Here is a 21447-nt window from a genome sequence, read left to right as displayed (position 1 = left end):
GAGCTATGCATGTCTTGCAAAAGCACATCGCAATCTCGATTTTAATACTTCGGAAAGAAACATGCTGTGTTCTGTGGAATTCGAATTTATACTTTCATAATGCGAAAGTATGCAGTGTACATGTTGCTGCCCATCAAAGATCTTTCCAAAATGTATTTTTTTGCCCTGAGCTTCATTTTCTTAAGTGCTGAGAAATTCTATGCCCATTTATAAAATCTTAATCATTCAAAGGGTTGATAAGTTTTACAGTTTGGAGGGAAAATGTATTGTCATGTAACACAGAATAAGTGTTTTTTCACCCAGGAGAAAGTGTGTTTTTAACCAGGAAAAATCTAGGTGTGGTTCCCCTCCCCCTTTCCCCCTTGTCTGTGTATACACCCTGGAACAGCCCAACAGAGTTTGTCCCACAGATATCGTTTGGGATTAAATCCAGAGAGTTTTGTGGCCGAGAAAGTGCAGTAAGCTCATCCTGGCACTTTCTGTACCAGGAACGAACACTGCGAGCTGTCTGACATGTTGCATTGCCATCATGCCAATATACTGTGACAACGTTGTGTTGTATTGTAAAAACGTATACCGTTTGTATATATGTACGTCGTCGTTGTCGTCTCTTCTTTCCCTTATAAATATCAGAGCATGAGAATTATTTATGTTTGTGTTTACATATTTGTTGTTGACAACACACAAAAATGGTTCAAATGGCTCTGAGCACTATGGGACTTAACATCTGAGGTCATCAGTCCCGTAAAACTTAAACCTAACGAACCTAAGGTCATCACATACATCCATACCCAAAGCAGAATTAGAACCTGCGACTGTAGCGGTCACGCGGTTCGAGACTGAAGTGCCTAGAACCACTCGGCCGCAGCGGCCGGAGACCACACACAACTACACAGCCATGGTACCACTCGATTCTAGGAAAGCTAGCTTAATATAGTATAAAGATAGTTGGTTTCGATGCAACCTTGTTTAAGTGCAGTTTTATTCTTCACTTAATCTTAGAGACTCTAAGAACTGGCTACTCTTAATCAGGCCCAAAACTCAACTTGTAACGAGAGCACTTACGACCAGTCTGTCACCATATTAATAATATGTAAAGCTCTACACCACTATAAGGAAACATCACTGTTCATGAAATAACAAAATATATGAATAAACTGCTTTATATCTCTCATTTTATTCAATCAAATATTTTCAAATGTTTATTTTGCACCAACAGATCATTCACACCTCGATGTAGAGTGTAAATGTGTGCATGAAAAATAGTACACTGTTTCTGCTGATAACCACGTTTGAGCTTTTGGGTTGCAAGGCTACTTCGATCAACAGGATTTCTATTGGATTTTGAAATTGATCTTTCTATCCAAACTTACATCCTCCACAATGGTCCATCAACAGTGGGAAAACCATCAAATATTCTACCCTTTGGCAATAATTAAGAATTTGTGTAAATTGTATTCTCGCGAGTTTAAAGCAAACAGTCGGCGGCGCAAAAGCAATCTCGATACCGCAACACACTCGCAGTGCTTACTAGCCTGTCACGAAATTGACCTGCATACATCTACAATCAATTCAGAGATCGTCTTTCGCCTCATGCGATTGTGTGCAGTTGAACTTCATCAAATCAATTATTTCTCGTATCGTAATCACTGGTCCCGACACTGACCGTTTATAAATGCACAATTAATACTCATTTCCTAAGAGTAAAAGAATGACGTCACTCCTCTACATAGTTATTAAAATATTATTCCATGTGACCTCATTTATCGTCTTTATATTTTAACGGTAATTAGAAAAATATAATTTATTATTGGAAAATAAAACTTAGCAGATCACAAATCACACGTAACTAAATGACAGTTTTGCATAGTGTCGGGACTTAACCACGCAAAACTATATAAAGAAATGCCCTAAATTTCAGTTTCTCCGTACAATCTGACATAATCAAATAAGATATTAGAGACTTCATAGATCAATCCCGACCTGTAATGTTATACCAAGAAAAAACAAACTGCCACTAGGGGTGGACATCGTACCGAGTGATACATACTTGTGTCGATCCATTGTGCCTTCCTGAGCGATAAAATAACCCAGCAAATTCCACAAAAAAAATTTTCTCCAGCCTCGACCAAACATTTCATGCAGTACACGCCAACGTCCATCTGTCGTGTGCAGCATAAAATGCGATTGATCTCAGGGGGTGGACACCCAGTAGTATTTGTGTGCAAATTCCGCTCTTTGTCGCCAGTGAATAGCAGTCAACGTGGGCACACAAAGCAGGTACCTCCAGAGCAACATTCACTGAACGGTCATTGAGAAGACACTGTCGGTAGCCGCTCGGTTCATCTGGGCGGTCAGTTGCTCCACAGTTACACTTCTGTTCGCCCGTACACACCTCTGCAACTGTCGTTCACCCCCTATTGTCTGTGGCCTCTGTAGTTGCCTTGGTACAAATTTTGCATAGTGCTATTTTGCTGTCCGCAGTGTACTTTACCGTGGTGGCACATTTGGGAGATGCTTTCACCCATGACCCAAAAGTTAATGATGATGCCTTTTTGGGTGTCAGATGAATCAGTCACTTTGTATCTATATTAAGACAACAACTGCAGTGTTTTCTGCATCCGCCCGACGTGCTGTGTACATCATCCACTGATGTGGAACATACGTGGTGGTCACATTAATGTCACTGGGCCGCGTACTTAATTTGACTGTTTGACAATGACTGAACTTGCAGAACACCATCACAAACTGAATTAGAGAGTTAGATTGCAAAATTTGTACATTCCATTTGGTTTAATTATTACAGTGAAGTACCACATTGCTGCAGAACTTAATTTAGCAGAGTGGGGTTCTAGTTATAAAAGACAATAGATTAAAAATGTAAATTCAATTTTATTTTTCATATGATGTTATACATATCTCCACATAAAAACTATTTTCTTTTTTACTTAAGTGTGTAATTATGAAAATTAGTCACTAAAAATGTAGTACTTTCCTACATAAACACTCTACATATCATCATTTTTGTGTCTTGTGTCTATATAAGATGTATAATTTGTACATAATTTTATCTTTGTTCGAGATTCTGTTGTCACGTGACGATGGCCCGAGAAGCCAAAAGCTGGTTCGTAAACAAATAAATATAATTTTGCAGACCATTAGGAAATACAATGGAATTTGTTTGTGTTGTTACAGATTGAGAAGAGTCCTACCCTGGGGAGTATAGAGTCGTCTGACCATGAGAAGCGGGTCCTGGCTGCACAGAGCCTAGAGTTCAATCTGAAGGACAAAATTTTTCGTGAGCTGTTCCCAGACCTTGTTGAAGTGAGTTGAATACTCAAGTAATTAACATACGAGGGCTATCTGAAGAGTTACACCTGTTAGAATCAGTTGCAAAATTTGTGCTGTGCTTGGACAGAATGTGATGAGTGAATGTGTTGTTGGTTCATGATGTCATTTGAGTGGAAGAACAAAGTTCCTGATGGTGACAGAAGTGGCCATAGACAACTTTCCACAGATTTCTTAGATTGTTCTACACAAGTTCGTGAGCAAGCAATTACCGTACTCTACTTTCTGGGAAACACGACTTGGTGGATGACTGCTTCCCTGGCTTCATTTCTCCATACCTAACAGAATCGTGGCCCGAGGGAGAGTCTTATTTGTTGTGCCAATGCATAGACAGAACAGCAGCTGACTACCGAACGATTCTACTGCCGCCAACATACATTGTGCGTAAGGATGACGAAGGTAACGTAAAAGGCGTTAGGGCTCATATGGCGGTATTTAGACAGTCATTTTTCCCTCACTCTATTTTTGAGTGCAACATAAAAGAAAATGACTAGTAGTGGTACTGGGTACCCTCCACCACGCACTCTACAGTGGCTTGCGGAGTACCGATGTAGATGTAAGGCGTGGACTTACACCATCTTGCCCAAAAAGATGATTAAAATCACACCAAAATTTTGACAGCTGGGGATGTTACAGCGACTGTTTTTGAGACATGAAACGAATTTGGTTTATGAATTTTATGGAATGACGAACAACATTCAGAAATTGTGAAGCGTGCTGTGACAATGAAGAAAACTGAACAGAACCATTCAAAATGACTGACATGCGCTTTCAACTGCCAGTTCACATCTTTTAATGACATTGCTTGGGCACAGTGCCTCCCAAGTGACACACTTTCGAATGTTTCCCCTACAGCTCAGGCTCTGTTAAAGTGGTTTCCATCACTTCACATGTTAAAAAATGTGTGTCGGTTGTCAACTTTTTGATTTCTGTGGAAAACTTGAAGGTATTGCCACGGGTGAGCTGCAGTCACGTGCGGCAGAATGTTAAGTGGGGCAGATTTGTCTGCTTGCTAAGAGATGTCTAAATCTGAATGTCAATTACATTGAGAATCCAAAAGGACATCATATTTCATTTCTGACTGTTGTGATTTTGTTCCACTATTGCAATTTTGACATTCCATCGTTACAGAGCATCTGCTCAGTGTTTCTGCAGCTGTATCAGCAAGGGAACACTTGTATCGCATCACACTGATAAGATGCTCTGTAATGGTGGAATGCCAAAATCAAAGTAGCATGATACGACGACCTTTCAACAAATCATTTTTTTATATTTATGGAAACTACAACCAGACAGACACCAGTCACACAGTTAACTAAATTAAGATATCGTATACAAACAGTCATTTTTTCCCCATAGTAGCCAACATCAGTTACCCACTTTCACCAATTGAGGACGACGAACCACATGCTGAGTGCACAAGAGCCTGAAGCAGGTGAGGCTGTCGGCCATTTTACGGCCTTGACAGCAGTGTGCTGGCCGTATAGTCTGTCTTCCGTAGACCCGTAGAGATTTAAGCCCGGAGGTGCTAAGTTGGGAGTGTGTGGTGAATGTGGTTGCCAAATTTGGCAATGAGCTCCACAGTTGTAAGCCTGTTGTGGGGCATGTTGTATACCTGTGTTGCTGGCCTGACTTTTCAGAATTTGGACTTTAGGCCTAGTCAGTGTCTTCTTGTGCCGCGATGAACTGACAGTCGTTTCGGCCCCGAGATATCCGAAAGAACTGCTCCCTGCCTATGCCGTAAGTCTATGCGTGTTACTTTGTCTGCAGATGGTGGTCTCTCGAATTTTTTCTTTGTGGGAGATCTCTCCAGTCGTCATTCTAGAGACTTGTCTTTAGGATTCCTGCTTGTAGTGTTGACACTGTGTATCTCCACCTGTGACGGTGTTCAGGAAAGTGTTAGCTTCGGCCTCATATTGCTCCAGCAGATCCGGACAAATTTCCCTAATAACTGTTTTGGTCTCTCGTAAGTGTCTAAGGGACCCATCTCGCACAAATTTTTCGATAACTAAGATTATGTTAAATCTCGTCTGGGCATTACAGCCAATATTTGGCTGTGTAGACAATTACGTGACCGTAATCCACCAGCTGTCACAGGTTACTCGATAGAGATGCCATTCACTGTGAGGGACGGCAGTTGATCAAGGTCGACCAGGGTGCGGGCTATCGTGCTCGTCCTTTCCACGGGTATTGAAGTTAGAGATCCACCATCTCGCATTGCTCGAGTCTAGTGTATCACCTCCACGTGCCTTTGGGAAGTGTCGAATTTGTCTGGCACTGCAAAATTATTTTGTGAAGGATAGTGGAAAAATGTGGGGAAACGAGGAAGTAGTGCTGGATCAGTTACGAATGTATTGCACAGAATAGTACAAAGATATGGGATTAAATGTAGGATAAAATAAGCGTGGTGTGATTATCACAATCGGCAAGATGGGTGGGTGGCAAAAACCCCACCTGTGGAGTTCTGACAATGTGGTGTCTGAGGTGAAAACAGGCTCCGAGGGCACTACTGTCGTGCTGTAGAGGGTTGTCCGCAGCAGGATATTGTGTGTTGCTAGTATACAGCACTTGCTTATGCCCATTCATCCTGACTGATAATTTGCTGGTAGTCATACCGATGTAAAAGGCCGAACAGTGTGCACATAACAGCTGATATGATGTGTCGTTTCACAGGTGGTGCTCCCTTTGATAGTATATGGTTTGCCAGTTACAGGTGGTGGTTGGAGGGTAAATAGGGAAACACGTGCAGTGGGGACAGTAACAGGTGTAAAAACCATAGGGTAGAGAGATGAGTGGAGAAGGAGCATAGCGGCTGACAAGAATATGGCGAGATTGGGAGGGTGACAAAAAGCTTATTCTAGGTGTCGTGAGCAAAATCTCAGACGGAATGGGTCTCATTTCAGGGCATGATTTTTAGGAAGTCACGGCCTTGTCAAAGTAGCTGATTAATACATTCAAGACCAGTATAATACTGAGTGACTAGTGGTGTGCTCCGAAGTTGTTTTTTGGAGAGATTAACAGTATCAGGATTAGATGTGATGTACCCAGCGTCATCCCCCATGTACGTGGTGTCTCTGCTGCTGAACGTTTCCTTAGTCAGCGCCCATCTGATTTCAAACGTGTGACTCCTACTCGCCTTAATTAACTTCCTACTTACCAGAACTTACTTCCCCTTTTAGGGGCAGGCAAAAAACAGGAGTACGGCCTTGGGAACGAGGATGGTTCCTTATTCCAATCTTTTCATGGGCCACTTGGATGGGGTTTGCTGGGATCCGTAAGCCTTCAGCTCCTGGTTTGGTTTCGTTACATTGATGACATCTTTGTCATACGGACTCACAGTGAGCTCGACATGTTAAAATTCCTGGAATCTCTAAATACCTTTCACAATTAAATTTCTCATATTCCTGTTCCAAATTTCGTGCCACTTTCCTTGATGTTGATCTCATTCCAAAGGCCATTTTTTAAATTGTGTCTATCTACCAGCACTTTCTCATTTGGTAAGTCACAGCATCTTTTTTAATATATTTTTTCCATATGGAATGTTTCTTTCTATTATATTCATACAATTAAATATTAATCTTGAAATCGGGGAAAACATTTATGGACACCCTGTACAAGAGTGTGGAAGAAACAGATTAATGAAAGGAGGCGGCAAGTGGAAACATTCCGGTAGAATTTTAGAAGCCCTGTATGTGGCAAAGCAAGGATGTGCTTCAAAACGGCAAAAGGGTTATATATCAGGCGTACTATGAGGGCATGCTGAAAAATAGTACCTTCAAATTTTTATTCTAGTCTTAGTATCAGTTGGAGATATTAAGTCTCATACATATTACTCAGACTTTCCCACATCATTGATGAAGTTGCAACATTTTACTGCTAGAGGCACTCTTAATTGTTGCATGTAATGTGGCAGTTTGTAACTTAAACTGTTTTGGTGTATGATAAACCCTCAGAAACTGAAATCAGAACTTGAAGAGTTTTTCCACACATGGATCACAATTTCCTTAAACTATACACGAGAGCTGTGATATCTGCAACAATCAGACCTCGGGTTCACTGTCATCGGTGGCTATCTGTATGGCCCTTCTTGGAACCAGCTGATTTTCATCCGTTTCTAGGATTGAAAGAACACCGTTTCCAGGATTGAAAGATCACCTTCAAGGACTTCAGTTCGATGGTGGGGAAGTGATGCAGGCAGAGGTGAGGTTGTGGCTCTGTCAACAGACAAACATTCTACAGTGACAGTATCAACAAACTGGTCTCCACTTGGGAGAAATGTGAATGATGCCATGGTGTCTGTTGAGAAATAAATATGTAGACATGAAGAATAAAGGTGTACAGGGAGCGGTGGAAATACCTTATGGTTTTCATTTGTGCACAGTATAGCAGTTGCGTTGAAGGGGGGGGTGGGGGGGGTGTGCAGCGTTCTTGAGGCAGTGGTCCACTGAGCATTGCACATTCGGCATTAAGTATTTTAAATGTGGTGACCACACATCATCAACTTAGCTGATTTTTTTCATGTTAGTAGTTGACGGCAAATTTCATTCTGTAACATGATTAAGTTGTGGGTCAAGAACTTCAGATCAACTGGTTCAACATTAAAACAAAAGCCTAAAGACCATCAAAGTCAGTCAGAACACCGGACAACATAGAGTGTGCGAGACAATCTGTGCTGGCTAGCCCACACTGACCCTTGTGAAGACAAACTGCTGCTCTTCAAATGTTTGACCACTCGATGAGAAGAATACTGCACGAGGAGCTACACTTTCACCTTTACAAAACTGACAATTAGTGTAATCGTGAGAATTAATTAAGCTTTTGAAAGACTGCCGACTTACAGAATGAATGAATGATTGATATGATGAATGGCAATAGAATCACATGTAATGAGTGATTACACTTGATTCTATCTCGACAGATATGTTGACGAACTAAATTTTTGCTGTTGGTTGGACACACACTCGCAAGGCTTAGATGAACGTTCCCTGCATAGTTCCAAAGTCACAATGTGGTGTGGGGTTACTAAGAAATGTGTTATAGGGCAAACAGTTACACTAAACCGAGAACGTTGCTTGAGAATGTTGGACACTTTCTTAATTCCTGAACTGAAAAGAGAACGTCGGGGTGTGAAAAAGATTTTGTTCGAACGAGAGAGAGAGATAGCAACTGCCCACACAGCTAATGATGTAACGGGTTACTCGAGGAGGAAGAGGACGTGGCCGCATAACCTCTCTCTCAGCAGTGGCATTGCTTGTCCAGCTCATTCCCCAGACCTCAGCGTTTGACTTTTTCCTCCTCTGAGGATTTTTATGGCTGTAAAAGGTTACATTTATGTCCCCCTCCTCTCTCTCTCTCTCTCTCTCTCTCTCTCTCTCTCTCTGTCTGTGTCTGTCTCCCTCTCCCCCCTTTTCTTCTCTTTCTTCCCCCCCCCCCCCCCCCCCCCCCCCCCCGATATTACTGCCACTCCCTGTATAATGTTAACAAAGTTTGTTTTATTTAAAAAGTTTTAAGAGTTTCCAGATAAAGAAATTGGAGGCATTACTTTTCACCACATCCTCATATGTTCCAATCTTGATGTTTACCTGGGTAATAAAAGGAAAAGAGAAAAGAAAAATAAAAGCTAGTAGGATGAAATTTTGAGAAACGGTGTTGGAGTGACACAGACAGAAATGTCAAGGAGTGACAGGATCGGGGAATTAGTAAGGAGGGACCATTACAGGGTAGTGTAGAGCAGTGGTTCCCAACCCACATGCAGCGGGCAGCAGCGTAGCACTGGACCATGAGCGTCGGACAAGTCAGAGATGAGGTAGAAGGTATTGGGAGCTTCAGGGATTTCATTCGTCGGTCGTCTGTCAACCAGGAAAGAATGAAATAAGAATTGAAATGCTTCCCAGTATTTTTTTATGTTGAAAATTACCCATATTTATTGTGTGCCACCAGGCTACTGGAAGTCTACAGCCTTAGAGACTGCACTACAGGGCTGGCCACCTGTGGCCTATCACGTATCGTGCCATACAATAGCAATTTGTCAAGTCGGTAGTTTCTCGGACACAAATGTTGACGAGAACAGCTTTAAATTTTGCTCGTTTACTATCCTGGCACGAGAATAAGAAAGGACAATTGTGTGTGTGTGTGTGTGTGTGTGTGTTTGCCTGGATAAGATTGTGAGAGATGAAGCTTTCTCAGATTTCTTGTACTGGAGGGTGAAGGAAGCAACCATCTGGCATTTGCACGAAATGACCTGGGTGACCACAGAAAACATAATCTGGAAGGCCAACCTGAGAATTAAACCTGGATCTCTTGCATGCCCGTCCAGGGCGTTAGCCAATGTACCACTTTGCTCAGTACCTGTGGAGATATTGTGGAATTACTGTTCACTGAGATAATTGATGGGCTTTATGAAAACTATTCACGTGAAAGAGCCATTTAAACTGAACTCTCTATGAAAAATAAGGACTGGAGTGTATGGAATATAACTAGTCATTTGAGGCTAAAATTAACCAGTTTTAATCCAAATACTGCTCTCTCGTGGGTCAGAAATAACATTACTCAATTGACTTTAAGTTTTCATCTAGTTGTGACAGCTAAGTGAACGTAATAAATGTTTTTGCTTGTGTATTTAGTTACTAGGCCTCTAAGTTTCTTTCATAAAATAGGTGGTCCACACAGCTAAGAATGTTGGGTACTGCCGGTATAGAGGAATCGAGGTTCAGGTGGTGTGGACATGTGAAGTGAATGGAAGTGAGGAGGCTACCCAGGAATATACAGGGTGAGTCGCCTAACGTTACCGCTGGATATATTTCGTAAACCACATCAAATACTGACGAATCGATTCCACGGGCCGAACGTGAGGAGAGGGGCTAGTGTAATTGATTAATACAAACCATACAAAAATGCACAGAAGTAAGGTTTTTAACACAAACCTACATTTTTAAATGGAACCATGTTAGTTTTGTTAGCACATCTGAACATATAAACAAATACTTAATCAGTGCCTTTTGTTGCATTATAAAATGTTAAGTTGACGTTTGAGTACCACTCCTCCGCTTTCCGATTGTGTGTATCGGAGAGCACAGAATTACGTAGGGATCCAAAGGGAACGGTGATGGACCTTAGGTACAGAAGAGACTGGAACAGCACATTACGTCCACATGCTAACACCTTTTTATTGGTCTTTTTTCACTGACGCATAAGTACATTACCATCAGGGGTGAGGTAAATGTACACACGTGGTTTCCGTTTTCAATTATGAAGTGGAATAGTGTGTTCCACTGGAAACACGATGACGTATGTGGTATCAGCATGATGGTGCACCTGCACATTCCACAATTAACACAGGCTGACCCTTGACAGGATGTTTGACGGGCGTTTCATAGGACGTGGAGGACGCATAAATTGGACAGCCCGTTCTCCTGGATTTCTTTCTGTGGGGTACGTTAAAGGAGAATGTGTACCGTGATGTGCCTACAACCCCAGAGGATATGAAGCAATGTATTGTGGCAGCCTGCGGCAACATTACACCAGATATACTGAGGCGTGTATGACATTCATTACGCCGGAGATTGCAATTGTGTGCAGCAAATGGTGGCCACCACATTGAGCATCTATTGGCCTGACATGTCGGGACACACTCTATTCCATTCCGTAATTGAAAATGGAAACCACGTGTGTACGTGAACCTCACAGCTCATGCTAATGTACATGTGCGTCAGTGAAAAAGACCAATAAAAAGGTGTTAGCATGTGGACGTAATGTGCTGTTCCAGTCTCTTCTGTACCTAAGGTCCATCACCGTTCCCTTTGGATCTCTACGTAATTCGGTGCTCTCAGATACACACGATCGAACAGCGGAGGAGTGGTACTCAAGCGTCAACTTTAGGTTACAATATCTCCGGATGTAATTAACATTTTACAATGCAACAAATGGCACTGGTTACGTATTTCTTTATACTTTCAGATGTGCTAACAAAACTAACGGGGTTCCATTTAAAAAACGTAGGTTTGTGAAAAAAAAATATACTTCCGTGCAGTTTTGTATGGTTTGTATTAACCAATTACACTAGCCCCTCTCCTCACGTTCGGTCTGTGGAATCGATTCGTTAGTATTTGATGTGGTTTACAAAATATATCCAGTGGTAATGTTAGGTACCTCACCCTGTATATTAAATGAAAGGGAAGGGACAAAGACTGAGACAGCTTGCTGGAAGGAGTGAAAGAAAGGAGAAGATGGGATCGAGGTGGAGACAGAATATTGGGAAGACAGAAGACGCTGGAGAAACTCGTGTTCCAAAGAAACCCAGTCAGCTGCTGGAAACTGGAGGAGGAGGGGGGGGGGGGGGGGGGAGGAGGAGGATGCGGCGGGGGTGGTGGTGGTAAATGCCATTTTGGATAGCTCTCCTGCAGCTGTTGCTGTTATCTGTTGTGGGGAAAGTAAAACAAGTAGGCTGTTAGTTGAAAGATTCAAAAATGAATTCTACAACAGAGGCAGCCTGTCTCAAACTACCTCGAATTTTTTTATTTGTATCAAAATTATTTTGTTCATTTGTTTAATGCAATTAATCAGTTTAAATGTAATATTTTATTTCTGTTCCTTTGTCACCTCATTTTAATCATCGTATCAACTTCTTCATACGCTCTCGAATTTCTTCCTATCATTCTCTTTGTTTATGTGATTTTATTTTAGGGGTTAATTTCATTTTTTTTTGTTTTGTTTTGTTTTAGTTATTGCATGTTTAATTTTGTTTATCATCCTATTTTTTGTCCATGGTATTGCATTCATTATTTCTATTCCTCATTTTGCTTGAATTTTATTTTACTTAGAATCACTTCTTTGGTTTTAATCTTCATCTGTGTTTTACTTGTCGATTGTATTGTATGGTATTGAACTGAGGACCTAGAAACGACGGAGAGGCTTCGTCCTCGCCATAGCCCTCCGTGGTTCACAACACACTACAGCAGTCCACTCACCCCACTGCTGCCCCACACCAATTGCTAGATTATTGTCATTCCCTCTCCGGGAATGCCTCACACCAGACGAGTTTAACCCCAATGTTTGCATAGTACAGTAATTATGGTGTATGCGTACGTGGAGAAAGTGTTTGCGCAGCAATCGCCGATGTAGTGTAACTCAGGTGGAATAAGGGGAACTAGTCCGCATTGGCTGAGGCAGATGTAAAACCACCTTAAAAACCATCCACAGACTGGCCGGCACACCGGACTTCGACACGAATCTGCTGGGCAGATTCGTGCAGGGGATCAGCACGCTTACCCACCCAGGAAGCAGTGTGTTAGACTGCACGGCTAAGCAGGCAGGGTTATTTGTCCATACTGCAATAGGTATCTAGGCTAAATTTTTAATGGTTGTACAATGATTTCCATACAAAAAGAGCCACATCTTGTAATGGAAAAATACAATTTTGACATCTTATCACTGTCAATATAGAGTATTTTGTCTTTAGTTTTTTAACAATAGGTCAGCATTTTCAAACATTTAAAAATATGATAGTAGATAAATACAATCAGATTGACATTTACAAAAATCCATAGTGGGAAAAGAATGATATAAAGAAAAATGAGAACAAATGAAAAAATTCATACAATAATTGCAATGGTGTGACAAAGAAATAGAAGTAAAAAAAATGGTGTAAGCAAATTGAATAGAAGTGATGATCACACATTTTGATAAAGATTTAAAAATTTAAAGCACCTGAAGAGATTTGAAACCACAACCTTTAGCTCGTAAAGGTCTTATCCTATCAATTACACCACACAACCGGTCTACAAAATTCTTCACGTTTAACACTATTGAGTGTCACGTAATATTCCAAATCTTTCCCCCTCTCGTCAATTCCTCTCAAACGACAGCGCAGCAGAGCGAATGGTTGTATAGTGCAATACCAGGAATCGTAATCTATATCACCTTAGAGGCAGTTTCAAAACGTCATTTCCACTGCTGGAGACAGTTCCTGGTCAGAAAGACCCTCATATTATGCCTGAGAGACTACTTTGCAATTGGTTATTTTGTCAGAACTCTTTGAAAGAATTTCAAAATTATTATTTTCTTCTTCAAACACAACAGAAGGTAGAATGACACCATATAGAAGACATGTTAAGTTGCAGACGGGCACAAATAAGGCGCTTACACAATGATTTCGGCCAGAGCCATCATCAGCAAAAGAAAAATGTAACTATAATGTGGAATGCAAGCACCAATTTGGAGGGGGCGAGGAAGGCGAGGGATAGTAGTGTACGGGTGAGGACAGAGGGGTTCTGTCTGGTGGAGTGGGCAGGGGCTGGAACGCCAATAGGTGCAGTGTCTGGAGGTTGTGCGCCAGGGAGGAAAAAATGGGGGGAAAATGAGTGAATGAGTGAAGGAGAGAAGTGGGGAGAGGTAGGCAGGTGCGGTGGCAGCAGGCGGAAAACAGAGGGTGGGAGAAGAGAATGGGGAGGAGATCAGAAGACGGAGGGGGTGGAAACTTGAATGAAGGGTGTGAACCTACTGTCCTCACACCCTTAATCTAACAGATTCCAACACCCTCTGTCCTATCACCTTTCATGCCACATGAGAGTTGCATTCTGGCCAGAGCGCACGCGCGCGAGAGAGAGAGAGAGAGAGAGAGAGAGAGAGAGAGAGAGAGAGAGAGAGAGAGCGCGCGAGGGGGAGAGAGCGCACACGCACACACTCACGTGCACGCGATTGAGAGAGCAAGAGAGGGAGGGAGGAGTGGCTGCTTGTGTGTATGAATGGTGTGCCTTTCTCTTTTGCTGATGAACCTCTCTGTAAATGTGTTTTTAATTGTGCCTGTCTGTGACCTAATGTGTCTATCTTTTCCTACATTGTTGATATTCCTACATGGAGTTTACATTGTTTTATTTCCTTTTTCTTAATTTTACGGGCTGTTTGTTTCGTATACAATAATTATTGTTAAAGGCTTTATTTCTGGTGCACGTTGCAGAAGATAAAGTCCGAGCTGGAGCAGAGGCGGAAAGTGGAGGAGGAGAGCCGAAGACCGGCAGCGGCGGACGCGGCCGTGGCGGGGGCGGGAGGCGGCGCATCGTCGGGGCTGCCCGGGGCGGGGGTGGCTGCGGGGCGCGGGGGCGGGCTGGGCCAACAGCAGCCGCAGGGCGCGCTGCATCACGCCATTGCCAATATCTGCGTCATCATTGGTTTCGCGGCCTTCGCCTACACCGTCAAGTACGTGCTGCGGACTATTGCGGCGGAATAGCTGAGGTACGTACGTGACTGCTTTACGGCTGAGAGTATATTTTGACCTCTTTCTCGCTGCAATGTGTAGCCTAATCTTAGCACTGCTGTAACAATAGTGGAATAGAATGGCAGGGGATGGTCAGGATGGCCCAGCTTGCCAATCCATCGGGTAGGTGGTGCGAGGTCTGCCTGTTAGTGGTCGGCTTACTTGCCGGACTAGCCCCTCGTCTCATCTGCTACATTCTGTGCCCATTTACAAATCTCATTATTTACTCTTGTTTATTAATATGTCCGTTAAATATACGAAAGGAGGTTGGTAAAAGATTTCAGTTAATGTTTGAGCTTCACTCTTGTGTCAGCTTATACTGTTTTCTTTTTTGTTTTCCCACAGCCAATTACAGTATCCACATAGGTATTTCTTTTATTATTAAAATAGTTTGAGTGATAACAGTAACAATTATAAATATATCTGCTTTGGACATATCACTAATTTCCAATTACTGTGAATAGTGTGTTTGTGGATGGAATTAAGATATTCCAATCTTGTAGGGTGGTATCACTGATAATAACAGTGTGATAACCCATTTGCACACAATAGATATTAAATGATCCAGGACATCAGTCGTATCTTCTTGGTGTAAGTCTTTAGACATTGCTGGCAGACACGACACACACCACAGTACATCAGACATGCTGTAGCATTGGACCACAGATGAAACAGATCACAAGAGCTCTCATTGTATCGAAACTACATCTCCATCAGCTGATGTGTGGTGGTGTATATTTGCAGGCTATTTATGGGATGTTGTCGTTGTGGTCTTAAGTCTGAAGAATGGTTAGCTGAAGCTCTCCACTGTGCAAGCCTCTTCATCTCTGAATAATTACTGCAACCTACATCCTTCTGAATCTGCTTACTGTATTCATCTCTTGGTCTCCCTCTACAATCTATACCCTCCATGCTTCCCTCCAAACCGAGCGAGGTGGCGCAGTGGTTAGCACACTGGACTCGCATTCGGGAGGACGACGGTTCAATCCCGTCTCCGGCCATCCAGATTTAGGTTTTCCATGATTTCCCTAAATCGTTTCAGGCAAATGCCGGGATGGTTCCTTTGAAAGGGCACGGCCGATTTCCTTCCCAATCCTTCCCTAACCCAAGCTTGGGCTCTGTCTCTAATGACCTCGTTGTCGACAGGACGTTAAACACTAACCACCACCACCACCACCGCTTACCTCCAATACTAAATTGGTAATCCTTCGATGTCTCGGAAGATGTCCTACCAACTGATTCCTCTCCAAGTCAGGTTTTACCACAAATTTCATTTCTCCCCAATTCAGTACCTCCTCATTAGTTACATGAGCTTCCCATCTTAACTTCAGTATTCTTCTGTAGCACCACATTTCTAAAGCCTCTATTCTCTTCTTGTCTAAACTATTTACCATCCACATTTCACTTCCATACATTGCTACACTCCGCACACATACGTTCAGAAAAAACATCCTGGTGGTTAAATCTGTCCTTTTGTCAGAAAGTTTCTATTCTTCAGAAACTCTTTTCTGGCCATTACCAGTCTACAGTTTATACCCTCTCTGCTTCACCCATCATTAGTTATTTTGCTGTCCAAATAATATGACTTTGTGTTTTCTTTCCTAATTTAATTCCTTTAGCATCACCTGATATAATTCAGCTACATTATATTACCTTTGTTTTGCTTTTGTTGATTTTTGAGCTTATATTCTACTTTCAATACCTTATCCATTCTGTTAAACTGCTCTTCCAAGTCAATTGCTCTCTATGGGAGAATTACAATATCATCAACAAACCCCAGTTTTTGTTTCTTCTCCCTGAAGTTTAATTCCTTTTCCAAATTTTTCTTTGGTTTCCTTTACTGCTTGCTCAGTGTGCAAATTCAAAAACAACATGAATGGGCTAAAACCCTGTCTTACCCCCTTTTCAACCATTGTTTCCCTTTCATTCCCCTCGGCTCTTGTGGAATTGCTGTCTTGTTTCTATATGTGTCGTATATAATCTTTTTGCTCCGTTTATTTTTCCCTTGGTATCTTCAGAATTTCAAAGAGTGTATTCCAGTCAATATTGTCAAAGGCTTTCTCCAAATCTATGTATGCTATAAACATAAATTTGCTTTTTCTTAACTTGTCTTCTAAGATAAGACAAATAGTATACTATTCAATATATGGTAACTGAACTGTTTTTGCTAAAAGTTTATTTATTGCAGTGGTGAAGTCCTGTGCAGTGTTTGGTTGCACTGAAAGATAATATCTGGAAGAAAGTAATAACTGATTCCACACAAAAAGTTATGTACATAGATTTTCAAATTAATTTACAGGCTAAAGCTAAGGAGTGATATTCTTACCACGCAGATGCATAAGTTCCATGTAACAGTGTTAATTTATTTGTAAGTAATAAAAATTGAATTATTGTTATTAAATATGTACTTCGTAAAAGTATGTTGTTCCTCAGATCTAAAATTCAATGAATATTAAGATTTTGAGACAGTAGAATGTTAATATAAAACTCACTAGACAGATTTTCTCTGTAATGAATGTTTTCAAATATATTACCTGAATATTGTTTCGGTATCTGCTATAGTTCTAAAGGAAGTCATAAATATAAACTTTGGTGTAAAACCTGGACATCATGGATACAAATAGATGTCAGTTCTTGTGAAAGCATTACAAAACATTTAACACACTCATGATTGAGGAACTGTTAGAAAACTAAGTGCTTCCTGCCAAAGTTATATTTTTTGTTTTATTCCTGTGAAAGCAGTAAACTAAATGTCTCGAATTGCAATAAATATCGGAATTCACTGAACTGTAATTGTTAGTTGCAAAAAAAAAAAAAAAATAGACACGGGTTCCCAGGTGGATGCCATGTTTCTTGACTTACACAAGGCGTTCGATACAGTTCCCAACAGTCGTTTGATGAACAATGTAAGAGCATATGGACTATCAGACCAATTCTGTGATTGGAGTGAAGAGTTCCTAAATAACAGAATGCAGCATTTCATTCTCAATGGAGAGAAGTCTTCCGAAGTAAGAGTGATTTCAGGTGTGCTGCAGGGGTGTGTTGTACGATCGCTGCTGTTCACAATATACATAAATGACCTTGTGGACACCATTGGAAGTTGACTGAGGCTTTTTGTGGATGATGCTGTGGCATATCGGGAGGTTGTAACAATGGAAAATTGTACTGAAATGCAGGAGCATCTGCAGCGAATTGACGCATGGTGCAGGGAATGGCAATTGAATCTGTGTAGAGAAGTGTAATGTGTTGCGAATATATGGAAAGAAAGATTCCTTATCATTTAGCTACAAAATAGGTCAGCATCTGGAAGCAGTTAATTCCATAAATTATCTGGGAGTACGCATTAGGAGTGATTTAAAATGGAATGATCATATAACGTTGATCTTTGGTAAATCAGATGCCAGACTGAGATTCATTGGAAGAATCCTAAGGAAATGCAATCCGAAAACAAAGGAAGTAGGTTACAGTAAGATTGTTCGCCCACTGCTTGAATACTGCTCAGCAGATAGGGTTGATAGAAGAGAGAGAGGAGATCCGACAGAGAGCAGCACACTTCGTTACAGGATCATTTAGTAATTGCGAAAGCATACCCTTCAGTATATCCTCTCTTCTCGATATCCGCCAGGCCTCAACCTCCGCTAATTTCAAGTTGCCGCCGCTCATACCTCACCTGTCTTTCAACAACTTCTTTGCCTCTGTACTTCCGCCTCGACTGACATCTCTGCCCTTACTCTTTGCCTTTAAATATGTCTGCTTGTGTCTGTGTATGTGCGGATGGATATGTGTGTGGGTGTGTGTGTGCGAGTGTACACCTGTCCTTTTTTTCCCCTAAGGGAAGTCTTTCCGCTCCCGGGATTGGAATGACTCCTTACCCTCTCCCTTAAAACCCACATCCTTTCATTTTTCCCTCTCCTTCCCTCTTTCCTGACGAAGCACCTGCCAGTTGCGAAAGCTCGTAATTCTGTGTATGTGTTTGTGTGTTTTGTTCATGTGCCTGTCTGCCGGCGCTTTCCCGCTTGGTAAGTCTTGGAATCTTTGTTTTTAATATATTTTTCCCATGTGGAAGTTTGCATGTTCAAATTTCAAGGTTTCTTTAGTCTCAATTTCTGCACACTTTTGCTCCCCTCCCCACCCTCACTTTAGATGTTTAGGCTGTGGCATTGTGAGAGGGGATTATGCCAAAAAATCTAATTTTTCCTTAAAAAAAAGTGGGGGGGGGCTGTCTTGTCAGTGAGCAACTTTTTCTGTGCCCTTGTAAATGTACATTGCACACTTCATTTCCTAAACTTTTATTAGTAAGTGTTGTATAATTATGTTCCACTGCTGTTAAATATTTTCTAATTAGTGTGAAATAATTCCACAGGTATCAGTGGGACGAGCATCCGCAGCCTGTATTTGGAGTTTCTTCTCGGACAATCTACAGTTGCTGTCATTATTTAAGATGCGTGTGCAGTTATGTGTAACAGATAAATACTTAAATCCGTTGGCCACAGGTGACTAAAACAGTTTCAGTGATCGCTACAAACAAGACGGCAAGCCTCCTCGAGTGGGAGAGTAAATAAGAAGTATGTACATGGTGTCAATCAGCAGCAGTTAATTGAAGGAGATATCTTCTATTGTATTCACCGTGACAAGCATTAATTTGTTGTTCTACATTCTTAGATGTAGTAATTGGTCACAGAGGAGATTCTAATATACTAAAATCAACTAAATTACAGAAAAAATTACTAAGAAAGTTTTAATTTTCCAGTAACTGATGCCTTTTTTGCCCCATTCATCATTCTGGAATTGAATTCCATCGTATATTTGTGGTTAAAAGGCTTTGTGTCGCAGTAAAATATTTTTAAAAAAGCTTTGCTGATAAAGTTAACTGTGTAATCCATTACTTCCACAGCTGTGTGTGGAATTTGCATGAAGATTGAAGCGATGTGTATATTTTCCATTTTGTGATTGATGTCATTGTAAATGCTATTGATACTATTTGCAACATTGCAATGACACATTGGTGTCTACAATAGAAAGCATTCCAGAAAACACAACAAAGTTGATAAAATTAAGAGATGACATGCTGCTGATCATTTTTGTTTCACTTAAGGATCTGTGCTGTGGCAAGATTGTTACATTAACACCTGCGAATGAAGACTGGTTTTCGTAGTCCAAAAATCTACATTCTGAGTTTTTGTTCATACGTGTTTCCAAACTTAATTATATGTACATTGTTTATAAATAGAAATAAAATATTTACTAGCAGTACTTACTAAATTTGGTGTTCTTCTTTGACACGTTACGGCTGAATTACGGTTGTTACAGATTGCAACAAGATTTTTTTCATTTGCTCAAGTAGGAAAGCTTTCTGAGATGTGAACTATTCGATGTGTACATTAGGAAAACACTAGCATGTTGTATAATCTTAAACTGTGTGCTGTGTTAAAATAACTGCCACTACACTAATCAGCCAGAACGTTGTGACAACCTATCTACGAAGGTCACTCCAAAAGAAATGCACACTATTTTTGTAAAAATACAGTTCTCATTCTACATGTGCGAAAGTTTTACAGTGTGTAGGTACATCCTTCTCGCTTGTTTTGAAACTTAGTTCAACCTGTTCCCGTGAGTGGCGCCGTCACAGCATGTATTCAAGATGGCTGCTACACTTGACGTTCCTCAGAAGCGATGTGCCTCATAGAATTCCTGTACTGTGAAAATAGAGACAGTGGGAAACATCCACAAGAGGTTGAAAAAGGTGTACGAAAATGCTGCTGTCGATCGCAGTACAGTTAGTCAGTGGGTGAGCAGGTTACGTAAGGAAAGCGGGCACGGCAGTATTGAGGATTGTCCTCGCAGCGGCAGGCCTCGTACTGCACACACTCCAGACAATGTGCAGAGAGTTAACGAATTGGTGACTGCTGACAGACGCATCACAGTGAACGAATTGTCACGCTACGTTGGGATAGGTGAAGGAAGTGTTTGCAGAATACTGAAAATGTTGGTGTTAAAAAAAGGTTTATGCCAAGTGGGTTCCAGTATGTTGACAGTGGCTCACAAAGAAACAAGAAAAACGGTATGCACCGAACCTTTGGAACAGTACGTAAATGGTGGAGATGAATTTCTTGGAAGAATTGTGACAGATGATGAAACATAGCGCCATCATTTTTCACCAGAGTCAAAGGGGCAATCAGTGGAGTGTCATCATGAAAATTTACCCAAGGAAAAAAAAATTCAAAAACGCACCTTCTGCTGGAAAAGTTATGGCTACGGTGTTTTTAGATTCCGAAGGACTCTCGCTTGTGGACATCGTGCCAAGTGGAACCACCATAAATTCTGATGCATATGTGACGACACTGAAGAAACTTCGAGCTCGACTGAGTCGTGTTTGACCACATCGGCAAAAGCAGGATGTTTTGCTGTTGCACGAAAATGCATGGCCACATGTCAGGCAAAAAAAAAAGGGGCAGGGAAGCGATCACAAAACTCGGATGGGCAACACTGAAACACACGCCTTACAGTCCTGACGTGGCTCCGTGTGACAATCATCTCTTTGGGAAACTGAAAGACTCTCTTTGTGGAACAATGTTTGAAGATGATGACTCGCTTGTTCACGCTGCCAAACAGTGGCTCCAACATGTCGGTCCAGAATTTTACCGTGCTGGTATACCGGCGCCGTTTCCAAGATAGTGTAAGGCAGTTGAGAGGGATGTAAATTATGTGGATAAATGAAAATATTGTTCCTAAAGGGTGTATCTACACACTGGAAAACTTACAAACATGTAAAATAAAAGATGGATTTTAAAAAAAAGTGTAACTTTCTTTTGGAGTGACCCTCGTAATAGCTGATATGTCCACCATAG

General features: G+C 41.4%; 1 protein-coding gene across 5 annotated transcripts in view; it reads left to right on the top strand.

Annotated features, from left to right (window-relative positions):
* The window catches only part of LOC126295464 (ubiquitin-conjugating enzyme E2 J2), a 45678-nt gene extending 25817 nt beyond the window's left edge, over nucleotides 1-19861 (top strand). For all 5 annotated transcript variants that reach the window (XM_049987997.1, XM_049987994.1, XM_049987996.1 and 2 more), the window contains exons 5-7: nucleotides 3196-3324; nucleotides 14303-14577; nucleotides 18963-19861. In XM_049987997.1, the coding sequence (XP_049843954.1) occupies nucleotides 3196-3324; nucleotides 14303-14572 (399 nt within the window). In that variant the 3' untranslated portion in view covers nucleotides 14573-14577; nucleotides 18963-19861. The remainder of the gene's footprint in view (nucleotides 1-3195; nucleotides 3325-14302; nucleotides 14578-18962) is intronic.
* The last annotated feature ends 1586 nt before the right edge of the window (nucleotides 19862-21447 follow it).

This window comes from Schistocerca gregaria, chromosome 11 (assembly GCF_023897955.1).
Source record: "Schistocerca gregaria isolate iqSchGreg1 chromosome 11, iqSchGreg1.2, whole genome shotgun sequence".
NCBI lineage: Eukaryota > Metazoa > Arthropoda > Insecta > Orthoptera > Acrididae > Schistocerca > Schistocerca gregaria.
Note: the sequence above shows the minus strand (reverse complement) of the source record. Positions and strands in the feature narration are given on the sequence as shown.